The 25,775-nt window shown below is 39.0% G+C and overlaps 1 protein-coding gene across 1 annotated transcript in view; it reads left to right on the top strand.

Moving 5' to 3' along the window:
- ABCB11 (ATP binding cassette subfamily B member 11) overlaps positions 1-25,775 on the top strand; it is a 78,986-nt gene that overhangs the window by 51,906 nt on the left and 1,305 nt on the right. Inside the window, exons 18-26 of the mRNA XM_045868488.2 lie at positions 2,892-3,056; positions 7,836-7,940; positions 8,028-8,189; positions 13,739-13,942; positions 15,414-15,655; positions 18,015-18,171; positions 19,296-19,493; positions 23,012-23,218; positions 25,144-25,290. Of these exons, the coding sequence (XP_045724444.1) occupies positions 2,892-3,056; positions 7,836-7,940; positions 8,028-8,189; positions 13,739-13,942; positions 15,414-15,655; positions 18,015-18,171; positions 19,296-19,493; positions 23,012-23,218; positions 25,144-25,290 (1,587 nt within the window). The remainder of the gene's footprint in view (positions 1-2,891; positions 3,057-7,835; positions 7,941-8,027; positions 8,190-13,738; positions 13,943-15,413; positions 15,656-18,014; positions 18,172-19,295; positions 19,494-23,011; positions 23,219-25,143; positions 25,291-25,775) is intronic.

Here is a 25,775-nt window from a genome sequence, read left to right as displayed (position 1 = left end):
GATTGTGTTATGGATGCAAAGATGAACAAGAGCCACGGTCCCTCTCCCTGCCCTGGAGTGCTAGCAGGATACTTTACATGTGATAAACACATATGCATGGTGCAACTTGACCTTGCTACAATAAAGGGAACATATCAACTTTTATAATTTCACCCCTCTCTGTGAGTTACTGGTTTGCCACAAATACAGGGAACATGAATAAAATCATCTTTAGCTTTTTTTAGATGACTAAATTTGTCTTTAGCTTTGCAAAGATCAAAGGAAAAAAATCTATACATCACGGCTTTATATTTTGTGTTCTTCTATTCTTCTACTATTCTTTTTTTAAAACTCTCCTACTTTTTTTTTTTTTTTTAGCTATAGAATATAAGTCAATCAGAAGTCAATTACTCAGGGACAGATTTTCTAGTTTTTGCATCATTCAGGCTTGCTGGTGCATCTTTTTGGGGGTGGATCAGGGGACAGTTTCCCTTGAAGTCTAACTCTAGTGAAAGGGGACAAAAGACAATTATTCAAATCAATTAAATTTTGCCTCTTGTTAGTTTATCTTGGAATGATATCTACTGGAAAAAATCACTTCATATTATTTTTACATGTCTCAGGTATTGTTGCTTGAGGCTAGGGATACCTTCAAGAATCAGGTCAGGGAAATTTCTGTCATGTCAGGCTGTGAGTGGGCTGTTTCATAGGGCAGTGGTTCTGGGAAATTTCGGAGTTCAATGTGCCCGGATGGTACAGCAGAGCTGACACTTTCCAAACCTATAATCATGGAATCCTAGGCATTCTGCTCCTGAAGGAGTCTTGGAGGTTACATACTGCTGGGAAACTCAGAAACTGGGCTTTATTATTAGAATTATCTGAGGAGTATTTTTTTTTAAACACAGATTCACACTCAGACTTATTAAATTTGAATTTCTGGTGATGGGGACCCAGGAATCTGTATTTTTAATCATTGATCCACCATAAGTCCGGCAAGCATCCTGATCTGGACACCAACCACTGTCTAGAAGTGTAAAGGGTCTAAATTTTGCTCTATTGCAAGCTTCCAAGTTAGCCTGACACAATTTCATGGATGCTGGCAGAATATACAAAGGCTCTGAGCCAGAGACAAAAAACTTTATTACTCACGGCCAGAGTAGTGACCAGAGTCTATCATTTGCACTGGTTCCCCAGGCCAACCCCCAGATTTAAAGAGGGCCAGATGATACCAGCAAATGAAGGGGATGTGTTAACAGCAGAGGAATCCTGAGCTGGAGGAGTTTGATTCTTTTATAATAGACAGTAAACACATCTGCTCTTTTCTTGGGATGGAGATACCATCTCTGTCCTCTGAGGCTATTTGATATGCAAACATCCTTAAAAAAATAGTCTGAATAGAGGTGGTCAATGCCTCTGCCTAAGATGGGCAGAAACACAAGACACCCATAGAGAGTTGTCTTCCCAAAGCAACTTAGTCCAACGCTCTCATTTTGAGGATGAGGTCACCGAGCCCCGGAGAGCTAAGTTGCTTGGTGATATATTCCATGGGTGGCTCCACTGGGCTCATCTAAGAACGCTGTTCTTTCTATGCTTGTCCTATTCATGCTTTCCTAGTCACCCCTCTTCCTCCCTGGAATTGATTTCCTAGAGTTAGTAGGTTGTCAGAGATGAAATTATTGGACAGAAAGATTTGCCACATGAATGTAGAGTGACAAGTGCAAATGTTGAGGGCAGACCAAGAGAGAATTTGAAATGGAGGCAATAAGAAATCCATCACCAGCCAAGCTGCCTTCCTCCACCCGAGTTGGCTTGCAATGATAATGCCATAACAAGACACAAGGTTTTACGTAACCTAAATTGGTAACGTGGTCTTTGACTTTGGAAGTGAAAGGAGAGTATCTGAATTTCCTTGAGGTTTCTGTTCCTGACATCCAACTACCTAAAGGGTAAATTACCATGTATTAATGAAAGAGAGCACTAATTAATAGTTTTGTAGTCAATTTGTTATATTTTTTATATATTTTAATAGAAACAGTAAAAAAATAATGCAAATCTATACAAGCCACCTAAAATCCTTTCTTGAATAAAGTCAGTAATACATTTAACAAATGATTGAACAATTAGTCCTACAGATCAAGCACTGAGTAATATCTATAGCGAGGAAAAATGATAGGAAAAATGATGGAATTCTGAGTATAATATCTGCTTTCAAGAGGATAAAAATTTGTGAGCTGTGACACTTCAATGACAACTACAGAGATCAGAATAGGGAAATATTAAAATAGTTTTCACGCCTTGCAAAGGATACATAGAATTTAGAAATCCCGAATGGATTACCATTTATTTCTGGGCACTAATTAAGGAAAATCTTATAGAAAGCATGTAAATGATAACTGTGGACACCGTTTAATACATTTTGATAATTACTTTGCCTTGTTTCAGATACACTGCCCTGACTTAGCGCATTAGTCAGTTACTAGATTGGAGAACTTTGCCATTTATGAATGATGTACCTTGAAATTGTTACGAGTCCTCAAATACGTAAACACCACCATAGCACAAAAAACTTCTTTAAATTAGAGGGACTTTTTTTCAAAGGTCCAACATATTTATTACTCCCCTAGAGTCAACGCATATCTAACTGTGAAATGAAAACCACAAGCTCGCCTTCAGATGAATGTCCAATCTAGCGTGTCCCTTCCAAGTCACGGCATGGTCTCAAGCAATTCAAAACCGTTTCATGCAAAACAACAAATCCCCGCATCTCATAGAATTTGAGGTCACTCATAACCCATCAAACCATGACTTTTAAATCTGTGAATGCCAGAGGGTCTGCTGTATAAGAAAAGAACATAAGCAAAAACGTCTGCGTGTACCTCGGGGTGACTAATGTAACCCTTTGTCCCCTCAAGGACAAGGACAGTCCTGCGGAAGAAGAAATTGAACCTGCCCCGGTTAGGAGGATTTTGAAATTCAATGCTCCCGAGTGGCCCTACATGCTGGTAGGGGCGGTGGGTGCTGCTGTCAATGGGTCGGTCACACCGCTCTATGCCTTTTTATTCAGCCAGATTCTTGGGGTAAGCAAACGCTGGATTAGCTTGATTCTTCTGATATTTTTTGTTTTTCGATCAGTGGATATTGTCATTTTTTGATAGGTTGGCTCTGTATTTTGATGGATTTAGCTGTCTTTTCCTCATCTCTAAAGCATTCCAAGTGCCCCGAGTCTCCATGACACAGCAGGTAAGAAGAGGGAGCTGAGCGCTCTCATTTGGGCTGGCAGGACGCTCCTAGTCATCGTGTCTAAAAAACTGCAAGATGGCTGCAAATATAGTGTCAGGAGAGGGCAATTTCCCTATATGCGAACAAAATTGGAATGCAAAGCAGGTTCGTTGAATAATACAGAAGGATTTTAGGGCCTTTTGATCTTGCTGAAACAGCCGAGGTGCAAAGTTGGCCTATAAAAGCAGGTGTGAGTGCATGTTGCAGAATGGTCTGCTCTGCTGATTGCACCATTGAAATGGCAAGGTGGGGGAGGAAACAGGAAAAGGAAGAGAGAAGTAAAACAAGGCATGGATAAAGAATAAGCTTATTTCAATTTTTCACTCCCTAGGAGTTTTGATAGTCTCCATCTGACTTCATTGCTACAATAAAAATAATAATAACTACAAGCATTAATTGACACTCTTTAAGCACTTTATATATAATAGTTCACTAAATTTTCCTAGTAACCACCCGAGGTAGGTATTCTTATTGTCCCCGTTTTTACAATAAAAAGCGAACCAAGGTATACAGAACTTAAGATAGCAAATAATGGATCTGAGATTCAAATCCAGTGTGACTGGAGAGCCAGGTTCTAATAAAACTCTCATTGCAAAATTAGTTATCGAAATGCTGCCAAGTTTTGTAGTTGAAATTTACCCACATACACAGATCCCATGAGATCAACAAGGGCAAACCGAGAATCTAGATAACTTTATTAATTTGTTCATGGTGGAACAGGCATTAGGTGGCAGGGCCAGGGCTAGAATTCAGCTTTTCCGAAGCCTAGGCTAAAGGATTTGCCAGCGCACCACACTGTCAGAGCTTGCCAAGAGTCCTGAGTGTTAGCTTCCCCTCTACTTCTCTTTCTTTTGTGGCCTCTCTCAAGAGGTCCTGACCAGAAAAATGTCCCCATGGGCATGAATCATACAGAAAGGCCTGGACAGTCCACAGAACAAAATCAAGTCAATTGGGTCGGGAGGGCCTCAGTCACCGCTTCACCTTCCATACTGCCCCCTTGTGGTAAGTGAGGAAATCATGGTAATTTCACAGAGGTAGGAGATGGGGAACCCGGCCCTTCAACTCTGGTAAATTGAATTTCTGGTTGTGTGAAGCCATTTATGATGACAGTCTTTTAAATAATTAATTTATATTCCTCACTTTCTGGTAAGTACAATGTCCTAAATATAATGGAAATGTTCTTTTATTCACTCAACAGGTATTTGCTGATTATTTCCCATAGACACTGTGTTCAAGGGACTTGAGATTGCATTCAATCGTGCTGCCTTCTCTGATAGAGTTTCTAGTCTATGAGGAAGACAGACATTAAACATAAAAATCTACTCATAATTCAGCAAATACTTATGAATCACTTATTGTTTGTCAGACATTGTTGCTGGGAATGAGGATAGAGGGAGGAACAAGAAAACCAAAGCCCCTCCCTGCTCTCATTACGCTGACATTCTAGTAGGGAAAGGCTCTGGAAATGCATCTCACGGAACAGTGATGAGATGTAGAAGGTGTGGTGGATAGGGTTGAATTCTGTAAAGACCCAACTGTGCCCTAGATGTTTGCTTTTAACCTAAGTCTGGGATACCATCTTCTTTGTTGATCATCACTTTCTTAGAAAAACAGAGCAAAGAATATACTCACTCAGCCGTATCCAAACCCTGTACATGAGCTTCTGTGGAAAGAGTGCTGGATTCCCAAACAGGAGATCTTTTTTTCTGAAACTAGCTCTTCTAGATACTTATCAAGCACTATATGCCCTGGGATCCCACCATGCCATTTCTCTGGGCCTTGGATTCCTCAGCTATAAAATGAAGGATTGACAAAAATGGTTTCTAAGATAATTTCCAGCTCTATTAGTCTATGAAATGGCCAAGTCAGAAAAAAATTTGATGATTCAGTTATAACCCCTGCTCTCCTAGAGCACCCACCAGTTGTTGGTAGTGAGAATAATTTCTGTGATTCTTCGGGTCACAACCAGAAATCCTAGGAAAAACTTAGTTTAAGCAATTAGCTTAAGGGCTGCAGTACAAGAGTAACAGGATCTAGCTGGTGAAATCCAAAGTCTGCTCACGGTTAATGTTCTCACAGGGTTATATTTGCTAAGCAAATGATGCTAAATGAAGTACTATTTTTCCTCTCTGATAAAGAAGATCATTTCTGTTTGTCTCTTAGCATAATTACCACATATTCATCAGTAGATTCATGATACTTCATCTCACAGGGTATAATCATGAGTCAGATAATAATCTGTTTGTAATTACGCTATTTTCATCCTGACATACCTAAAGGGCACAAATACTCACATTTGTTGTATTGAGACCACAGTTTGGAATGTAGACCCAGCAAATGATTGCACACTGTTAGGAGCCTGTTTGTTAATCTAGTGAAGCATCAATTCACACATAAGACATAATTTATCTGATTCACTTTCCATCGGTCTAGTTGACTTGGGAAATGTACAAGTGTTCCAAGCACAGCAATGTGTATGTAGCATGCTGGGAGAAAACATGAACTTTGGAGACAGCCAGCCCTGGATCTCTGCTCTGTATTCTCTGTGTGCATTTGAACAAGTGGCTTTTCCTTGATGAATCTTAGTTTCCTCATCTGTAGTAAGGGGCAAGAAAATCTACCTCACTGGGTTGTTTTAAGAAGCCTAACTTAAGGAAATCTTCATTTAAGTTAAAATAGGCTAAGGAACACGTTTGGCATCTGGTAAATAGCAAGAGTTTAGTGAATGTTTCTTTTCTTCTTAAACAAACTTACCATTACAAAAATGGCACAGATGTATCATAGAGGAACCTATGGATGGGTAGCTTTGGGGGCTGCATTTCAACAAGGTTATACCAAGGACTCATGGAGTAGAATTTTGTGAAAAAGGTTATGGAGAGACAGATGCCCAATCTTGAACTGGACAGTCATGGGAATTTAATATTAGCCAAATACTTGTTTAACACTGAGAAGATGAGTAATGCCAAGAGCCAAAAGAGCCTGCCAAGAAGAAAACCACTGGAATCAGAAAAATAGACATTTCCTTATCTAATAATAACCATTAGCTAAATGAACTTAGAAGTTCATTGATATTTTGGGCTCTAGTTTTCCATCTATAAAATAAGAGTTAAGCTGACTCACCTGCACTTCTATGGTCCTATAGTCCATGATTATAATAGGTGACATGAGGGAGCAATGGGAATTGTGGCATCACAGTTTGGGGGATTTGTATAGTGATTTTTTAAAACAAAATGAAACAGGCCTTTAAATCCCTAAATTTGTAAACTCTGTTAAGTAAACATATGAATTATTCTATGCTGGGAAGAATGACCATGGAAACTTCTGAACCCACTTCCATCTGTATTAAGAACTATGAAGACCCTAGAAACTGTCCTTGAAACAGTAAATCTTATTAATCTAGAACCCCTCCCTCCACTTTGGAATTTGTGGTGATTTGAATATGTTACTTTGCTTTACAAAAAAGGATTTGTTAATGGAGTAGTATACATTGTTTTCAAGAGATTTATTTGGTATGTGGCAGGCACTCAATACGTATTTATCGAATAAATGGTTTCTTTTGAGCAGCTGCTTGTTAGTATTGTTCTAGTTACTTAAATTAATTTAGAGCAATAAATAAGGCTGTCTAATGCATACTTTTTCTGAACTCAGAGTTCCCTTACTTAGCCCAAGTTAGGAATTTTGTTGTACCTGGAATCCATTTCATTATAGGGCAATGTCATTAGAATATGCAGCTATTCTCCTCTTGTCTTACTGCAACAGCTGAGTCCCCAGTCAGTTGCTTGAGCATACGTCTGCAAGTTCAGAATACACTTAGGAAGTATAGTTTACTCCTTCTTATGGACTCAAAAAACCCCATTCACAACTTCCATAGTTGTTTTGGGGGGGTGGGGGATGTTTTCATCCTGATTTAGAAACAACAACCTCAGCCTCAGATGGATGGAAAGTGTTTTTTCTCCTAAGCCAATTCCAGTTAATGACTTGATAGCTGGTTGCTTTTTTAATGATGCTATTATTCTTATATATATATGAAACTAATAACATGTAGGGCACCTGAGTGGGAAAATCATCTTTATTGCTTCTATTATTTGAGAAGGACAGAAATCATGATAATACTCTGTGCTTTATTCCGGATAACATTCTCATCTTCCTTCCTTCCTTCCTTCCTTCCTTCCTTCCTTCCTTCCTTCCTTCCTTCCTTCCTTCCTTCCTCCCTCCCTCCCTCCCTCCCTTCTTTTCTTCCTTCCATCTTCCCTTCCTTATTTCTTTGCCTTATTATATAAAGGACTTGAGATATTTAATCATGTTTTTCATCCGTATCAATGAAAAGCCAACACAATTACCTACATCAGGCTAAGAAACAAGACCAAAATTCTGCAAATTGTTGCTATTGGTTTTCATTTGCCAAGTTTCCTTTCCCATGGGGAATTAAAGTACACATATTCATAGCTAACTTTGGTTTAATTACTAGTATGTTCTCTTAACCCAATGCTTAAGAGAAATTTCTTTTAAGCATATTTTATTTCTTTTGCTATTGTTTGTAATAATAAAGTAGTATCTTTGCTTACTTTCTTCCAAAGACTTTTTCACTTCCTGATAAAGAAGAACAAAGGTCACAGATCAATGGTGTGTGCCTGCTCTTTGTAGTAGTGGGCTGTGTATCCTTTTGCACTCAGTTTCTGCAGGTAAGGAATTTTATTTTTTAGTAAGTGATTTAGCTATTTCCTCCCATTTCATGTTAAAATGTCACTAAAGACTCCTTTATGTTTCAGGGATATGCTTTTGCTAAATCTGGAGAACTCCTTACAAAAAGACTACGTAAATATGGTTTCAGAGCAATGTTAGGGCAAGACATTGGCTGGTTTGATGACCTCAGAAATAGTCCTGGGGCACTAACAACAAGGCTTGCTACAGATGCCTCCCAAGTTCAAGGGGTAAGCTTTGGGGGAAAACCAGGGGTGTTATCAACTGGAGTAAACTTCCTTTCCTTTGAGCATTCTGATAATCACCTATATGTTTCCCATGAAATAGGAACTCATGGGATTGAGATGTCTCAGAGCCACATTTCCCACCATTTCCAATGCTGACAAACAGCAGTCTCTCCCAGGCAATGTCCAGACTCAGTGCCACAAGTCCAAATCTGTCAGGGTTTTAGATTTCCTGGGAGTCTAGCAACTGAGAGCTTTCCTGAGACTCATTTCTCAGATCATTTTCAGGACCAGAGGCTCAGATTCTATAAGACTTAATGGCGCCTCCCAGAGGTGGAAGCAAAATCTCTTTACCCAGTGCCCAACGTGCAGGGAGTCCTAGGAAAAGAGATCTTCTGAGTTGCCTCTGTAAACGCTAGTCAGAAAACTGAAGAAAAGAAATAAATGATTGCCGTCTAGAATCCTGAGGCATTCATAGAGACAGAGCTGTGGTTTCTGAAACCCAGAACCTGCAGCCTTGTTCAGGTGACTCATCCATTGTAAGGCGAGGCAATGCTTTTAGAAAACCAGGGGTTTGTATTAAAGTGACGAGAGTCAAATGTGCAGTCCAGCACCTCTCCTCACTTTCTGTGGGAATAAAAAGAAAGAAAGAGAGGAAGGAAGGAAGGAAGGAAGGAAGGAAGGAAGGAAGGAAGGAAGGAAGGAAGGAAGGAAGGAAGGAAGGAAGAGGAAAAAGGAAAACCACAGTTTGTGAGGTTCTTGGAAGAACCCCCCTCCACCCCCCATGCCCAGATTGAAAAACTGAGTTATGTATGTCTTGACTCCTAGCCAGTTCAACCAGAAATATGGACAATGGTGTGAGAGACTTTCAGAGGAGCATGGGATCCTCTTCCTCAGAGCTTTTTTCTAGGTATAAATGTGTTTCCCACAGACTTTGGGTCACACTGTACATATTGTTTTGTAATCTTTCTGTTTTTCCCCTACAACAATCTGATGTGGGCATATTTTCGTTATTATATATTCTTCTAGAGTAGATTTTTGATGGCTGTATAATTCATCATCTTAATGTGTCATCGTTTAAGAATTCCTTATTTAAATGCCTGTTTTTCTCCCTTATAACAACTTATGTCATTTTACATCAAGCTTGGCATATCCTTGATTATTATTTTTTTGTTCTCAAAATATAATCATTGGATCAGAATGTATAATCATTTTGAAGGGTTTTAATGTGCATTGTCTTACTGCTTGAAGGAAGCTTGTAGCAATTTCACTTTTACCATCTGAGTATTCTAGTGTCCAGTTTACCTGACTCTTGAGCTTAGGTCAGATAAATAAGCCATCACCTTATCTCTTCTATTTTTGCATCCTTCAATCTGCAAGGGGCTTTTTAAGGTTATTCACTCTCACTTGAATTCATAGAGTAGCATCTAACCATCTTACAAAAATTTTACTTATTCTTTAAAAAAATGAAAAGTTTCTAAGAGTTTCTCTAATATTTTTGTTAAACTTTTTTTTTTTTTAAATGAGATTGCTAACCTGGGTGAAATTTATTTTAATATTGGTGTAAAGTAGAAATCTGGCTTTTTTTTCCCTTCAAACTGAATAGAAAATATTCCCCCACCAAAATTTAATGTAGATTTCATTTTCCAGCTATTTGAAATCCTCCTGCCCTTTGTGACTATCACCTTCCCATGGATACTTGGAGCTATGGGGATTCTCTATTCTCTTCCACTGATCAGTTTGATTTATTCTGTGCCAGGACCTTACTGTTTTAGTTATATAACTTTATGATAAGTGTTTATTATCTGGTAAGGTAGATCCTTGCACAATAATTTTTCCTCTTCAAAATTCTTTTATTTATTCCTGGACATTACTTATTCTAATGTACTTTAAAATCATCTTGGCTTCTTCAAAAATTTTATTTTAATTCCCATTGAATACATCCATGCAGCAACCCCCCCCCCCCCCCCCCCCCCCGCCACACACACACAAAGATTGCTGTTGTGGGGATGCTAACAGTTCCCAGGAGAGACATAAATAAGAATCTTTAGTTTTTAGTAAGATTTATAACTACATGATATGCTATATGCTATGCATAGTATATATACACAGATACATTAAATATCACTCTATCTTGTTCATTTTTTCTTATGTATTTTTTTCACAATTTTGAATGAAAGTCATAGATTGAGATTTTAGCTATTAGTTTTTGTATATTTATCTTACTGCCGTCCATTTTTTTTTAGATTTCTTTCTTTATTTATTTGAGAGAGAGAGAGCATGAGAGGGGGTAGGGTCAGAAGGAGAAGCAGGCTCCCCGCCGAGCAGGGAGCCCGATGCGGGGCTTGATCCCGGGACTCCAGGATCATGACCTGAGCTGAAGGCAGTCGCTTAACCAAATGAGCCACCCAGGCACCCTGCCATCCACTTTTTAAAGTTTTCTTATTAACTAATTTTTAAAAAATTTAATATAGTCTTTTGAATTTCTAGGTATATAATCAAATTATATGCAAAGAAAGATAATTATATCTCTTTTTTTCTTTTTCAATTCTTATACCAACTATTTTATTTTCTCATTTTATTTCAATACTAGAAGTTTCAAACACTTGAGTAGAGTGCTAAGGGGAAGTAGAGGAGATTCTCGTAAGTAAGACAAAAATACATAAAGTAGACTTGTCAGACTACATAAAAACTTAAAACTTTGTATAAACAAATGATAGATTATGAAAATATTTGTAACAAGGATTAATATACCTAATAAGTCTAACATGTGTAGTGTTCCTAAAATTGGTTAGAGAATAAAAATAAACCAAATAATAAAGGTTAAAAAAAGGTATATGGACAAGCAACAAAAAAAGAAATGCAATGGGACAATTAACAAATGAAGAATTGTATAACCTTATTAATAGAAAAATACTAATAAAACAATGAAACACCATTTTCCACCTACCAACTCAATAAAAACTATCATGAATGACAACTTCCTGTATTTGTGAGGATGAGGAGAAACTGACAGTCTCATAAGATATTGGTTACAGTTTGAATTCTTCCAACATTTTTTAGAGAATAATCAGGCATGCAAATCCTCTGACTAAAATTCATATGAGTAAATTCTCTCCTATTTTGTGACAGTGTGCATTCAAATGTATGTTTATATTGATCAAAAAAATTAATAAAATCCCCTGGAAACTACCTGAATATCCACCAATAAGAAAATAGTTGAGTGAATATATCCATACTAAGGAAAAGTAGGCAGCTATTTTTAAAGGTATTAATGTAATGATTTGGAGGGATGGTTACGTTACACCAAGTGAAAAAAATCGAAGTACAAAATAATATCTAGACTGATGCCTTTTTTGTGAAAATGTTTATTGTTATGCATGTATATATATTTCACATGTCTTGAGCTGCATTACTTTTTAAATTTTTAAAAAATATTGATTGAATAAAATGTGAAAGAAAACAAAATGATGAAATTCCAAAGAACTATGCAGCTATTTTCCAAATTCTCTATAATGCCTGACTGTCCTTGCCAACTAGAAATTCTTTTGTTCTTTTTGTTCTTTTTGTTCTTCTTGTGGTAAAATATACAAAACATAAAATTTACCATTGTAACCATTTTTAAGTGTACAATTCAGTGGCATTAAGTATATTCACATTGTTATGCAACCATCACCACTCTCCATATCTAGAACTTTTTATCATCCCAAATAGAAGCTCTGTACCCATTAAATATTAACTTCCCATCCCCCCCAACCCCTGATAACCACAATTCCATGCTGGCTTTATGAATTTGACTATTCCAGGAACCTCATATAAGCAGAATCATATAATATTTGTCCTTTCATGACTGGTGTATTTCACTTGGCTTAGTGTCCTCAAGGTTCAACCATATTGTAACGTGTCAGAATTTCATTTCTATTTAAAGGCTTGGATAATACACCATTATTTGTATAGACCACATTCTGTTTGTCCATTCTTCTATCAGTGGGCACTTGGGCTACTTCCACCCGTTGGCTATTGTGGATAATGCTGGTATAAATATAGGTGTACAAATAAATTCTTAGTTTAGCTTTTCTTTCCTGTCTTCAAGGAAGTTATAACCAATATATGGGAATTCTTGGGACCAGAGAGTTCGTATTCCATTTGCGTCTTCAATACAGTATGAAGATGCAAATTATTCTTGCATAGCACTTCCTTAGTACCTATGGTTACCTAATAGTTTACCTGTGATTGTTTTGCCTTCTTTATTTTTTAAATAATGCTGAAGTTTCTACAATACTGACAAAAATCTTGCAATTGTACCCAGGCAAGTCTTTCCTACACAGAAGACACTAACCTTTGGTCACATCTGCACAGTTGCAACTGAAAGAAGAGTTGGAACCATCAAATAATTTTGCTTATAAATAGTAATTACCACCAGTGTCCATTCTCCACCTATATTGAGAATGAATCCGTTTTCTCCATTTTGTGTTGACTGAACAGCTAGTTATTAAGTCAGCATGTGATTTTGTACCAATGAGCAGGTTAACTTCAATGAGAATCAAAGTGGGCTCTTATAATAGTCTTGTACAAATTTCAAAACTATAATTAAAGAACAAGCATCAGTCTTCACCGAATAATCAGAAATATTACCATAAGACCAAGGCCTGGGTATTTTCAAGCAGACCAAATCCCTAGTCACCTGACATACATGCATGCTGTATTATACAAAACATAAAATTTACCATTGTAACCATTTTACAGGGCTGAATTAGTCTCATACTGACCGCTCTAACTCTGACTCCCATGAAATGAATTAGTCAATAGATGAGCTTCCACAAAGCTGTGAATAAAATGGACTTTTCTTAATCCAGTCTTCAAGTGCATTAGGGAGCTCATTATTTTAAAAAAATCTTTTTAAACATAGAACTACCGAATGACCCAGTAATTCCACTCCTAGGCATATATCCAAAAGAAGGAAAGCAGGGACACAAACAGGTATTTGTACATCAATGCTCATAGCAGCATTATTCATATGGTCAAAAGGTGAAACAATGCAAGCGTCCATCAACAGATGAATGGATAAACGCAGTGTGGTACATACATATAAAGAAATATTATTCAGCTTTTCAAGGAATGGAATTCTGATATGTGCTACAACATGGATGGACCTTGAAAATGTTATGCTTAGTAAAATAAGCTAGACACAGAAGGCTATTGTACGATTCCACTTAGATACTCAGAAGAGGCAAATTTATAGAGACAGAAAGTAGAATAGAGGTTGTCAGGGGCTAGGGAGAGGGAGGAAGAGGGGTTATTATTTAATGGGTACAGATTCTTGTTGTAGATGATAAAAAGATTTTAGGCATAGATGATAGTGATGGTTACACAACACAATATATTTAATGCCACAGAATTTTATACTTATGAACGGCTAAAATGAGAAACATCATGTTATGCACATTTTATCAGAATAATTTCTTTTTTTTTTGTATAAAATTGCCTTTTCACATAGTGATATTTGGTAAAAGAGACTGTGTGTCTCAGATCGGTTGATTGCTTTTGGTTTGCAGGCAGCCGGCTCTCAAATCGGAATGATGGTCAGTTCCTTCACTAACATCACTGTGGCCATGATCATTGCCTTCTTCTTTAGCTGGAAGCTAAGCCTGGTCATAATGTGCTTCTTTCCCTTCTTGGCTTTATCGGGAGCCATACAGACCAGAATGTTGACAGGATTTGCCTCTCAAGACAAGGAGGCTCTGGAGATCGCCGGCCAGGTAATCTTACAGACCCAATTTTCAAACTGCTTACAGCTCAGTGGCTGTCAGACAAACCCTTAAGGATGAGTAGTACAGATAGACTTAAGGAAGCTGTTAGCCTACAAACGTTCATCCTTGGAAGCCTCCCACTAGCCTTTTTTAAGCTGTGGCAATAAAGCTCTGATGCGGTGAGTGTGAGCAGGCGTAGAGAAACAGCGGGGCAAACAGAGTGGGTTACATATTCAATTTCCTCTCCAATGGTTATTTTCTCCACCTCCCAATTCGGTGTATTCTCATTCACAAGAGTGGAGACTTCAGTTTTCTGTTTGCTTGGTTTCTTAGCTAAATGGTTTCCGCAGGTCATGCTGCCCACAGAGAGAGGTGCTATCTTCTTTTGAATGGCACACACTTTTAATTTTCACACTTTAGTGTCTGCTAGACTTATAACAAATGTCTTTCCCAAATGGAACTATGACATTCAGTTTAGGTCTCGATTACTCTTAGTTTTCAGTGATGCACTTTTAAAAGTGTGTCCTAATGAATATCTGGTTATCGGGTAAATGAGGAGATGGTGGCATAAACATTTATCAGATATAAGAAATCATGCACACGCATATACACACCTTTACTCTTTTAACAAATTTACTGTTATCTAGGTTTTGTCTCTTAAGGGAGGAAATGTGAACATCACCCAAGTAGACAGAAGCCAAGAAGATTTCATATACCAATGGGACAGAGTGGCCCACCTCTGTGCTATTTTAGGATAGGAAATGCCAATTCAGAAACAGTGATGATTTACCCTAGTGTACGGACTGAAACAAATACAAATTCATAGTATAGACTAAAGATCAACTTTATACTTATATAATATTTGGTCAGATTAATTTTTTTTAAAGATTTTATTTATTTATTTGACAGAGAGAGACACAGCAGGAGAGGGAACACAAGCAGGGGGAGTGGGAGAGGGAGAGGCAGGCTTCCCGCCGAGCAGGGAGCCCGATGCGGGGCTCGATCCCAGGACCCTGGGACCATGACCTGAGCTGAAGGCAGACGCTTAACGACTGAGCGACCCAGGTGCCCCGGTCAGATTAATTTTTTAAGAAAATAGAATCGTATTTTGAACTTACATTGTTCAGTATCTTTTGTGCCGGAAGACATCTAAAGTTATCGTTTTAGACATTTCAAATAAATTCACAAAAGAGCTAAAAGCTTTCAAGGATCAGTGTGGGTACATCTTTCCCCTTTTCTCTTCTACAACAAGTGGAGGCAAAAAAGCCATGTTAGTATTAAGTAGAACTTGAGGTTAGCCAACTCATGATCCAGGTAAGCTGACCTCAGACAACTTCTTTGTGTTCCCAGATGATGCTTCCGCCGCAGATTCATACCATCTTCTGCCATTTGCACCAGATCGAGTCCATGTGGCAGCTGAAATGTCATGAGAGTAGTTATTTCTGCTCTTTTGTTCCTAAGATTCTTTTTCACTTTTCAGATTACGAATGAAGCTCTCAGTAATATCCGCACTGTTGCTGGGATTGGAAAGGAGAGGCAGTTTATTGAAGCATTTGAGGTTGAGCTGGAGAAGCCATTCAAGACCGCCTTTCGAAAAGCGAATGTTTATGGATTATGCTTTGGTTTTTCCCAGTGCATAGTGTTTGTTGCTAATTCTGCTTCCTACAGATACGGAGGTTACTTAATCCCCAACGAAGGGCTCCATTTCACCTATGTGTTCAGGTGAGGACTATCAGGCCAAGGTCATAAAAGACCAGCACTCTAGGGAGGAATAGCCTGGCTCTGTAAGGTAGGCTTTGCTGCTTGACAAACCACACCAACCTTGGTGTCTTAAACAGTTGGATTTATGATTTGTCAAGATTCTGTGGGTTGTCAGGGTGGTTGTTCTGGACTAGACTGATTCAGTCAGGCTTCTGCATGCCTTTCTTCATATCACGGTCTCAGTATTCCAAGCACAACAAAAGAGAGCAAGCCCCGTTGTGCAGTGGGAAAGCACGTTTCGAGTCCCTGTGGGTATCACATTTTCAAAGATCTCTTTGGCCGAGGAAAGTCATACAACCAAGCCCAGATTTAAAGAAAAGAGAATGGAATCTACCTTTTAATGAGAGGACCTGAGTGTGTTTCTCCTTTACGGTCACACTGCTGTCACACACACACTTCTGAACCCTGATGGATCCCAACTTAATTCTGACACCATCTACCAGGAGATAGCGTCGGATCCCACAGGTTAAGGGCTCCGTCCTGCCAAGACTGCCCATATCACCTTCCTTAGACCCTTCAGACACCCTACCTTTCCAGAGGTCGGGGGCAGGGATAGGACTGAAATTTCCACCTCTCTAGTTGTGTGGTTACTTCCCTTGGCAACTAGCGGCCTTCCAAAGTCACCTCATTAACATAACCAAAGACACCTTGATCGCTCTCCAAATTTAGGAACTTCCAAGGATTTAAGAGCTCTGTGCCAGGAATGGGAGCCAAAGACCACATAGATGTTTCTTACTATAAATCACAGTATCACAGAGGAGTAAAAAAGTCATATTGCCAAGGGATTTGTTCAGAGTAATAGGATAAATGAACCATTTACACAGTCTGTCATACTGGTTAACGCTAAGAAAATCTAGAGGCCTTGAATCAGAGAGTTCTTTGAACCATCTTATCTGAACTCTACTTCTTGCAAGAAGGGCATGTTTCCCCCTTAATCCTCCCAGGTAGAGACAGCAAAGGCCAGGACAGGGGAATTATGTTCCTTTCTTATAGTCTGCATCTGCTCTTCTGATAAGATTAGTTTCTCATATTTCTAGAGGTGAGAGCCAAAGGGTGTCAGGGTACCAAGGGACTGGGGGTGGGTGTATATGGCTATAATGTGGTGGGGTGGGGGATGTTAGAGGGATGAGAGAGAGGTTGTCTGGGAAGGCCTTGGGAGGACATTAGGAAAAGTGGTCCCAACAGAAATTTGTTCTTTTGGGGTCATTCTCAAGCTATGAGTCTTCTTGCCTTCTAGATTTCTTCTAGAAATATAGAAGAAAATTTTCTCCTGCCCTGCTCGACCCACCCTAATCAGGAAAGCCTCTTTTCTAAATTTTGGCATATTGAGAGCTGTGAACCCCCAAATCAGAAATCACAAACTGTTGACTTGTTAGTTTCTGTGAGATATTTGAAGAATTATTTGCCAACATGTAAAAATTGGGAAACTATAGAAAATTCCCAACTTCTGGCTTCTCTTAAAAAACTGGTGAAAGGTAGAAGGTGAAAAGGAACACCTTCCACCATTTCTCATTTTATTCCAGGTGCTTTTCATTGCTTTAAGTTTTGGGCTGGGCTCCTAGAGATGTTTGGGTTTGCAAATCTGGCCTAAAAGAATTCCTTGCTTATGAACTGAGCAGTAAAACACACAAACACACTGCCCTCCACCACCACTGAGGCAGGCCCTCTGTGCATGGTGATGCAGGTGGTCAACCAGAGGATGCCCCTCGAATCTTCATCTCTACAGCACGGGAGCTGTCTGTCACCATATTAATCACTCATGTATTCACTCACCCATTTGCTCATTAATTATGCACCCAGTGAATATAGTTAAAAGTTTTAGAAGCAAACAGACAATTGTATCTTTCCCATGGTGTCTGAAGCATGAATGACACGCATGCTTGGTACAGAAGGATGCTTATATCACTAATCATTGTCTTTTTCAAAACTTACCATAGATTCAAAGAATGTTAGCTTTGTAAGAACTCAACCCAATCTGGTGATCTTTCAAACCCCTTCCCTCCTTTTTTTTTTTTTTTTTAAGAAGTCTTTTTTTTTTCCCCAAACAAGTTTTTGAAAAAGAGGCTATAGTAGCTAAAGCAGGGTTTGGAGGTGTGAACACCACTTGTGCGATTCTCCCCTCACCATTTTTACATAGAACTCATTGCAAACTGCTAGTCTCTCCAAGCCCCCATTCCCAGACAAGTCTAAGGCAACCTGCTCAAGGCTGCTCCGTTCTTTCCTAGCAGAACCAGGGCCGGACCCCCCCATACCTTCCTCTTAGGCTGTCATACCAACCACCCCACACTCCTTCTTTACCCGGGTGTCTGGTCTATTGCAGGGTGATCTCTTCAGTTGTACTGAGTGCAACAGCTCTTGGAAGAGCCTCCTCTTACACCCCTAGTTATGCCAAAGCCAAGATATCAGCTGCACGCTTTTTTCAACTGCTGGACCGACACCCCCCAGTCAAGGTGTACAGTAGTGCAGGTGAAAAGTGGGTAAGTACTGAGGGGGATAAGGAGGGAGTTGGGGGGGCACTGTGCTTATGGGTGTGTGTGTGTGCAGAACAGCCTTTGGAGCTGGTCAGAAGATACCACTTAGTTTTTCAGTTCCTGCAGTTTATGGGTTCATTCATATGCACTCAGAATGCACAGACAGTAGATTTATAAATGTAAAGGAATGAAGTAAATTAGCATTAAAATTATTCATAAAGCTGGCATTTGAATAAGGCAATGATATCCAGTAAATGCTAAACTCTGTGTAATATAAAACACACTTAGTTCCAGAATGAATGAAGCTGGATATCTTTTGAGACCTACCCAACCACCATGTTTTCTACCAATGTTCTAGTATGGGATGTAGAAACACCAGTTCTTCCTGTCCAATAATATTGATTCAATTCATGTTTATCTAGGCTCAAGTTTTAGCTCGTGTGGACCCCCAGAACACTAATTTGATCTCAACAAAATATCTTTTCTTCTGATAGTCCTCACAGATGTTTTTTAATCTTCCCTGCCTATTTTTTTTAATATTCCAGTGTTTTCAAGAGAACAAAACAAAACTAAAGCCTAGTAAAGCTGAACAAAATTCAGAAATCTTTGTAAATTGGTCAAGTGACCTGTTCCTCCTGTTGTTATTAAATTCTATCCCTTTCTGGAATTCATAATTCAGATAGTCCAACTGAAGGTATCTACCTTTGCAATACAAGGTGCAAGTAACTTTCTGAGTCATTTGAAGCATAATGCTAGTATTAGAAATCTTCAGGGGGAGCAGAACTCTAGGGGTTTGGACAGTTCCTGGCTTCTGTGATGGAATCATATCTTCTATTTGTTCTTTTCCATTCAGAATGTCCAAGAAAGGATGACGAGGAAATCCCTTTAGGTTAGGATGGGAATGAGAGGTCACATATCTTTCATTTCACTGCTCAAACCTCCCTTTATTCTCTACCTGCCAGAATAGGGAACAGAATGGCATTTCATCAAGTGGCTGTCTTTAGACTTTGCACTATGGCTGCGTGCTGTTGAAGGTACCTTAAGCAAGGACTTAAAACTCAGATTAGGTGCATTTTCAGTATTCTGGATTCTAGTAGGAACCTATGTAAGTCCCATCTTCCCATCCACAGGACAACTTCCAGGGCCAGATTGATTTTGTTGACTGTAAATTTACATACCCTTCTCGACCTGATATACAAGTTCTGAACGGTCTCTCAGTATCGGTTCGTCCAGGTCAAACGCTGGCCTTTGTTGGAAGCAGTGGATGTGGCAAGAGCACGAGTATTCAGCTGCTGGAGCGTTTCTATGATCCTGACCAAGGGAAGGTGGTAAGCAATGCAAATGCCTTAGAGAATTGTACTTTCTGCAGAATATCTCCAACCCCTTCAAAATGGTTTCAAGATCCCGCCTTGCCGGATTCACTCTAAAGTGCTTGCCTCGGACACTTAGCCCTGTGGATATTTTCCAGTTCCAGTCATTTGCTGGTTGACCTGATTCTACCTCACACTTTCTAACATCATATTCTTCCCAGTTCCAGATGGCCTGCTGGCTAGTTAGACAAAGCAAACTGGGCGCACGGCAAAGCTGGAGATGAGTGTGTTTAACAGAAGTGTTCACTTACCTCTAAATGGAGCAGAAAGTGCAAACTAATCAGGAAACTAGTGAGCGCGAAGGGAAAAACTGACGGGGTGATAAGTAACGCAATGATAAATAAGTTGGGGGGGAGGTTGAGTACGAAAAACCTGACACAATCCTGGTTCGAGAAGCTTATGTCTATATGACATAAAGAACTCAAATTGGTAGTTATGTGCCAACAAAGCTTTGGCAAGGAGATTTGAAAAATTGGTGAACTGCTTTGTTTCTCCTTTTCCAGAGCATTTCTTCCTCTTTTCTGCCCTTTTTCTAATAATATATGCAGAGGAATACAAAATAAAATAGGAAAGATTTGTAATAAAAAGCAACCTCTTATTCTACCCTTTCCACCATTTCCCATTTCTCTGTAAAGACAGCTATTTTTAACTACACGATGTTTTTAGATCTTTCAATGATTACCTCAATGTCTCTACAGAATATGATTACGCAGCTGTTTCACGATTTAACAGATTCAGACTCTCTGTTGACTTACTCTCAAGAGATGGAAATTTAGCTTACCCTTCCCACTCTCCCTCTTTTTACGCACCTCCTCCCAATATAGATATATCACTTTAAACGGTTTCTCTGCTTATAAATTTAATTAATATAATTCTGCTTCTTTTCCACCACCTACAGATAGTATCTCTTGAATTCTCATTTTTTTTGATATGAGGATAGTAGCAATCCTATGTTTATTTTCACCCCTTCCTCCCTCCTTTTATTTCTCCAGTCCTAATAACTGTACTTTTATATTATCAAAATGCAGAACACTAACATTCTGTTTAAAGCATTTATTATCTTTCACGCTTTCACTCTAGGCTGACTCTAAAAGTTAAAAATCAACTGACGACTTTTGTTGTGATTATGTAAATATTGTTCATCCCATAGTCAAGTGGTGAGATACATCAGCATTACATTTTCTTTCTTGATCGTTTTCTGAAAGGCTTTCTTTTTTCTTGCACCCTCTGCCTTTATAAAATGTTTGTATTCTTCCCATGTCTCTATCCTGCTACCTTTTCTGAAGGACCAGCTTTTTTCTCTCATGCCTGTCACTGCCTGGACTAATTACAACCTGTGGCTGCCGAACACTTGTCACCCTGTGAGTTTCCTGCCTGTTTTCTTAGGATTAGATCCATCATTTCCTAATTCCCGTATCTTCCTCTTTCTTGGGTTTCACTTTCATTTTGTTGGAGTGCATCCACTAGTAGTTTTCTAAGAAATGATTCAGAGGCATAGGTCTGAAAATGTTTTATTCTGCTCCCCAGTTGATAGAGTGCTGAATTCTGATATTTTGGGAGAAAAAAGGCCTTTTTGAGTTCCCTGGGTGGTATGATCTTCATTGCAATGAGGACAGGTCACATTATGAGGAGAAATGCTGAGAGAAACTCGAAGGAGGCAACTAAAGAGTCCCCTGCATAAAGCAAAACAAAGAAACAAGTGAACAGATAGTGGTAGAATCCAGGAAATTATGCAAATAAGGAGTAAGAGTTGATTATATATAATTTATAATCACTTTTTAATTAATTTTAGGTATAAAGATTTTAATGTGTTTAAAAGTACATAGTGATTGAGGAACCTAGAAAGCACATTGCACTGGGGTCTGATCTCTGCAAAGGAGAGGGTCCAGTTTCCCAAAATGTCAGATCATCCCATCTATCACCCCAGGTAGACTGTGAGCTATGAGACATACAGGGATCCAAATCCTTCACGTTTGACCTTTCCAACATTAACATATACATTAAGTATATTTCTCTCAATGTGCTCAGTGCCTGTTCTGGTCATAGGTAGGAAGCAATGCCCATGAAGAAATCAGCATGATTCCTTACATCTCATAAATACAATATATTTTATTGTATCACTGTAAAACATTTCTGCGAACTTTTTTCAAGGGGAAAGATACCACCTTTTATGCAATTTTTAAAAATTGTCTTTGCTTTTAAGGAAGCTACCAAATGCAACTTTCAATGTTTTCAACATTTAATTCCTGTGATATGCAGTACTGTGTTAGGCCCCGTGGGAGAGTCTAAGGAACGTGAAGCATGTCTTCTGTCTTTTAGGAGCTTACGATACTATCTCATGTACAATAATTAGCAAACAGCTCCAGTACTTAATTAGGTATCAGATTGTGCTTTGCAATATATAAGTACTATGGAAAATAAGCAGAGGAAGATGAGCCAGGGCTAATTGCTGAGGAATGCCCTACATTTTTTCCCACTGGTGTTTGCTTTTTCCATTGTTGAGTATTTATCTAAAATATCATATGTTCACAGCATTTAACATAATCTTTTTCTGAAATCAGAAGGCCAAACACTTTATAGTGGTATGTTAGAAATACCGTACCTTTACTATCTTAAGGATTTTAAGTGAAACAGCTCAAATGGTAGATATTTGAGTTCCTGTACTCAAGGGTCTAGCCCACGAACAACAAGAACACAGAGATTATTTTTTCATTATATAGCAGCCAAAAGACTGCCTAGTTTGGTGCCCTTGTGGCAGGAAATTCAATATATGTTTGTTGACTGACTAAGTGAATAAATATACTCGTTTCTTACTTGGGTCTATTATGTTAGTGTCAGTAAAATCAAGGAAACAGCTTTAATTCTTATACTGTCCAATGGTTTTACATAGAAGAGCCTTTTTTTTTTTTAAGATTTTTAAAATTTATTTATTTGACAGAGAGATAGAGAGAGAGCACAAGCAGGGGGAGCGGCAGAGGGAGAGGGAGAAGCAGGTTCCCCGCTGAGCAGGGAGCCCGACGTGGGGCTGCATCCCAGGACCCTGGGATCATGACCTGAGCCGAAGGCAGACGCTTAATGACTGAGCCACCCAGGCGCCCCCAGAAGAGCCTGTTTCATAACGTGTGGAGTCTCAAAATTGAGTAATTCTTCATACTTGTAGAGGATGTGCTGCACCAACGTATAAAGGGAAATTTTTTTTTAACAAAATACTGTCCCGAGTGCCTTTCTGGTTTGTACTGCCTGTAAGGCTAGAGTTTGGGAAACAACCAAAACCATAGTCTGATCATAACTTGGCACCACTCTTGACACACACTCCCTCCAGAGGTCAAAAGCAACATAACTTCTTTATAAGATTCCTGGGATTTTTATCTCATAAGCAAAGCAAATGTCTTGTATAATACTACCTCTAGAATATGAACTTTCCTCGCTGCTGGAATTCTAAAACTTAATGCTCTGCTGGTCCCCTCTATTGGCAGATGATAGACGGACATGACAGCAAAAAAGTCAATGTCCAGTTTCTCCGCTCGAACATCGGGATTGTTTCCCAGGAGCCAGTGTTGTTTGCCTGTAGCATCATGGACAATATCAAGTATGGAGACAACACCAAAGAAATCCCCAAGGAAAAAGTCATAGAGGCCGCAAAGCGGGCACAGCTGCATGACTTCATCATGTCCCTCCCAGAGGTGAGGACTAGGTCAGAGTCCTTCCCTATGGGAGACGGGGATGGGTAGAGGTAGAATGGCCCGAAAGTGTTATGATTATGGCTCAAGGAGAGGGTCAAAGGCAACACGGGTCATTTCCTGGTGCCCCGGGATTGCCTCTGTCTTTTAAGCAAAATAAATATCTGTCATCAGCATACTCTTTAGTGTTGGAAAGTATTATATTATCCAGTGCAAAAGACGCCATGAAACTTATTGCACTTAAAGCACGACTACACTGAGCATCGGTGTAGCAAGGTGGGAAACAATCCTGAGATTTGGAGCAGGTACAGCTTTGAACTCAAACTCTGCCACTTACTAACTCTGTTACAGTCGCTTATCTTTTATGAGACTCGGTCATCGGCAAAATGCACAAAATAACATTAAAATGAAAGCATACACATAATAGCCATCCAAAGAAAACTGCGGCCATTATTATGGTCATTATCATGATTGCATTACTTGGCAGCATATACTGTGCGTGGTGGGGTGAGTTGCATCTGCCTTCGTGCTTCTCACTTTTCCAGAGCCAAGTTTGAACTTAGTACAATATTGACTCTGCATTTTTCCATCCACCAAGAGCCTCTTGGGGGTCGATCACAGAGAAAATTAACACAAGGAAATGAAATTTTAGGAAGCAAACTTTTCACCTTTTCCCCTTCTTTTAAATACCACTGGGAAATTACTTTTCTTTGTAAGTGATTATGTTTATAAATTTTGTGCTGTTTGTGGTGGGCTTTTTCCTTTGTTCTTTTTCACAAAGCCTCCTGTCTTAGCCTGGTTCTAGCCTGGGTAGTGTAATCCATAAGCATGTAGAAATTACTGAACGAAAAGCAAAGCTCGTGTGTCCCTGAGAGATTCATTTGTTCCACGAATCTTTGCTGAGCACGTCCTCATTTTGTGGGAGACAGTGGCTTGGAGGCAGTTTATGGCCTCTTTCTCATACAGATTTACCCATCGTACCCTTCACTGAGCACTGTCCCTCCACGAGGGCAGAGCAGGCTGTCAGAAGTCTCCCTTGGCTGGTTAGCATTTGTCAGGAAACAGGGGAAACGGGGAGGACACACGCTTGTTGTGGAAGGCAGGGGAGAGTAGTGGTCAAGGGCAAAGTCTCAGAAACAAGACGCACCTGGATTTAGAGTTCACCTTCACTGCTTTGTACTTGTTTGTCTTTGCACAATGTTCTTACCTGTCTGTGCCTAAGTTTTATAACCCGTAAAGTAGGGAGAAAATTATTTCTGTGAATGTTAAATGATCATCTGCCTGGAATAGTTAACACAATACCCAAAGCATGGTAAATATTCTGTGAATGTTAACTATTTTTTTATGTAGCCATGCCAGGCATCTAGTTAGGGATTTTCCTTCATAACGTCACCTAAAACAACAAATATATGAACTAGTTATTAATATCTGCATTTTTCAGACAAGTTGGCGCTCAAAGAAATTTAAATAATTTTTCATGCTAATAAGCAGCAGAGTGGAGTTTCGCACATAGGCTTGTGATCCAGAAGGATGCCTTCTCATAAGAGGATGAACCAGAAGATCTCGCAAAGGGCCCTTGCATCATTCCACCTTGGGAAGATCTTCCAGACAAGAGTTTGGAAATCAGGGAATTTTAAATCAGAGAGATCTCATAGACAGGGAAAAAGGAAAAAAAAAACAAAAAAAAAACAAACTTAAAATAAATGCAGAGAAGGGGACATAAAATCCCCTATTTTCCCAACAAACCCCATATTTTTCTTATATCCCTAAGTGGATTTGACATCCTTTAGAGAAGGACTCATTTAGTATTCCCAATTTCAAAAAACAAAAAAATTGTTTAAATCCACAGAGAGGTCCTTGAGGTGGGCTCCATACAGCATAGGAGCAATGACTGTTCCTGCGTCTCAAACTTACCATACTTTTTCCAGAAATATGAAACTAATGTTGGGGCCCAAGGGTCTCAGCTATCTCGAGGAGAGAAACAACGTATTGCTATTGCTCGGGCCATTGTACGAGACCCTAAAATCCTGCTGCTAGATGAAGCCACTTCTGCCTTAGACACAGAGAGTGAAAAGGTATGTATTGATTTTCTAAAGTCCCTTAGATCATTATAAATGAGGCTTTTGCTGTAATATATGCCCTTATAAAATGGCACTATTTTCAATTTCCTGATTCATGGACAGTATAAATGGCACTACTTGGTGGAACAAAAAGACAATAATCGAGAGGAAGTGAGGCAAAATGGGATTGTTTCAAATAAAAAATTGTATTTTAACTTTAAAATAAGAATTGTTTTTAAGACTGTCTAAGCTAGGTGACACTTTTTCAAGGGTAAGTAATTAGCTTTCTTAAGTGAAATAAAGTAATCTAGGTCATCTGTAAGGCATTTCATATTTTATAATTTCGAAGTTACACAGCAGAGCAGGTAGATAGCATACAACACAAAGTAAGAGGTGGTACCTAATGTGCAGCTTGCATGAAAGCAAATGCAATTGGGCAAAACAGAATGACGAAATTTACCATTTACAATTAACTCCTTAAAAATCAGGATCCATTTTGG

The sequence above is a fragment of the Mirounga angustirostris genome, unplaced genomic scaffold, assembly GCF_029215605.1.
Source record: "Mirounga angustirostris isolate CCGP_5_RB_7025 unplaced genomic scaffold, mMirAng1.0.hap1 SCAF_3, whole genome shotgun sequence".
Taxonomy (NCBI): domain Eukaryota; kingdom Metazoa; phylum Chordata; class Mammalia; order Carnivora; family Phocidae; genus Mirounga; species Mirounga angustirostris.
The sequence above is the reverse complement of the archived record's forward strand: the minus strand, read 5'-3'. Positions and strand labels throughout refer to the sequence as shown.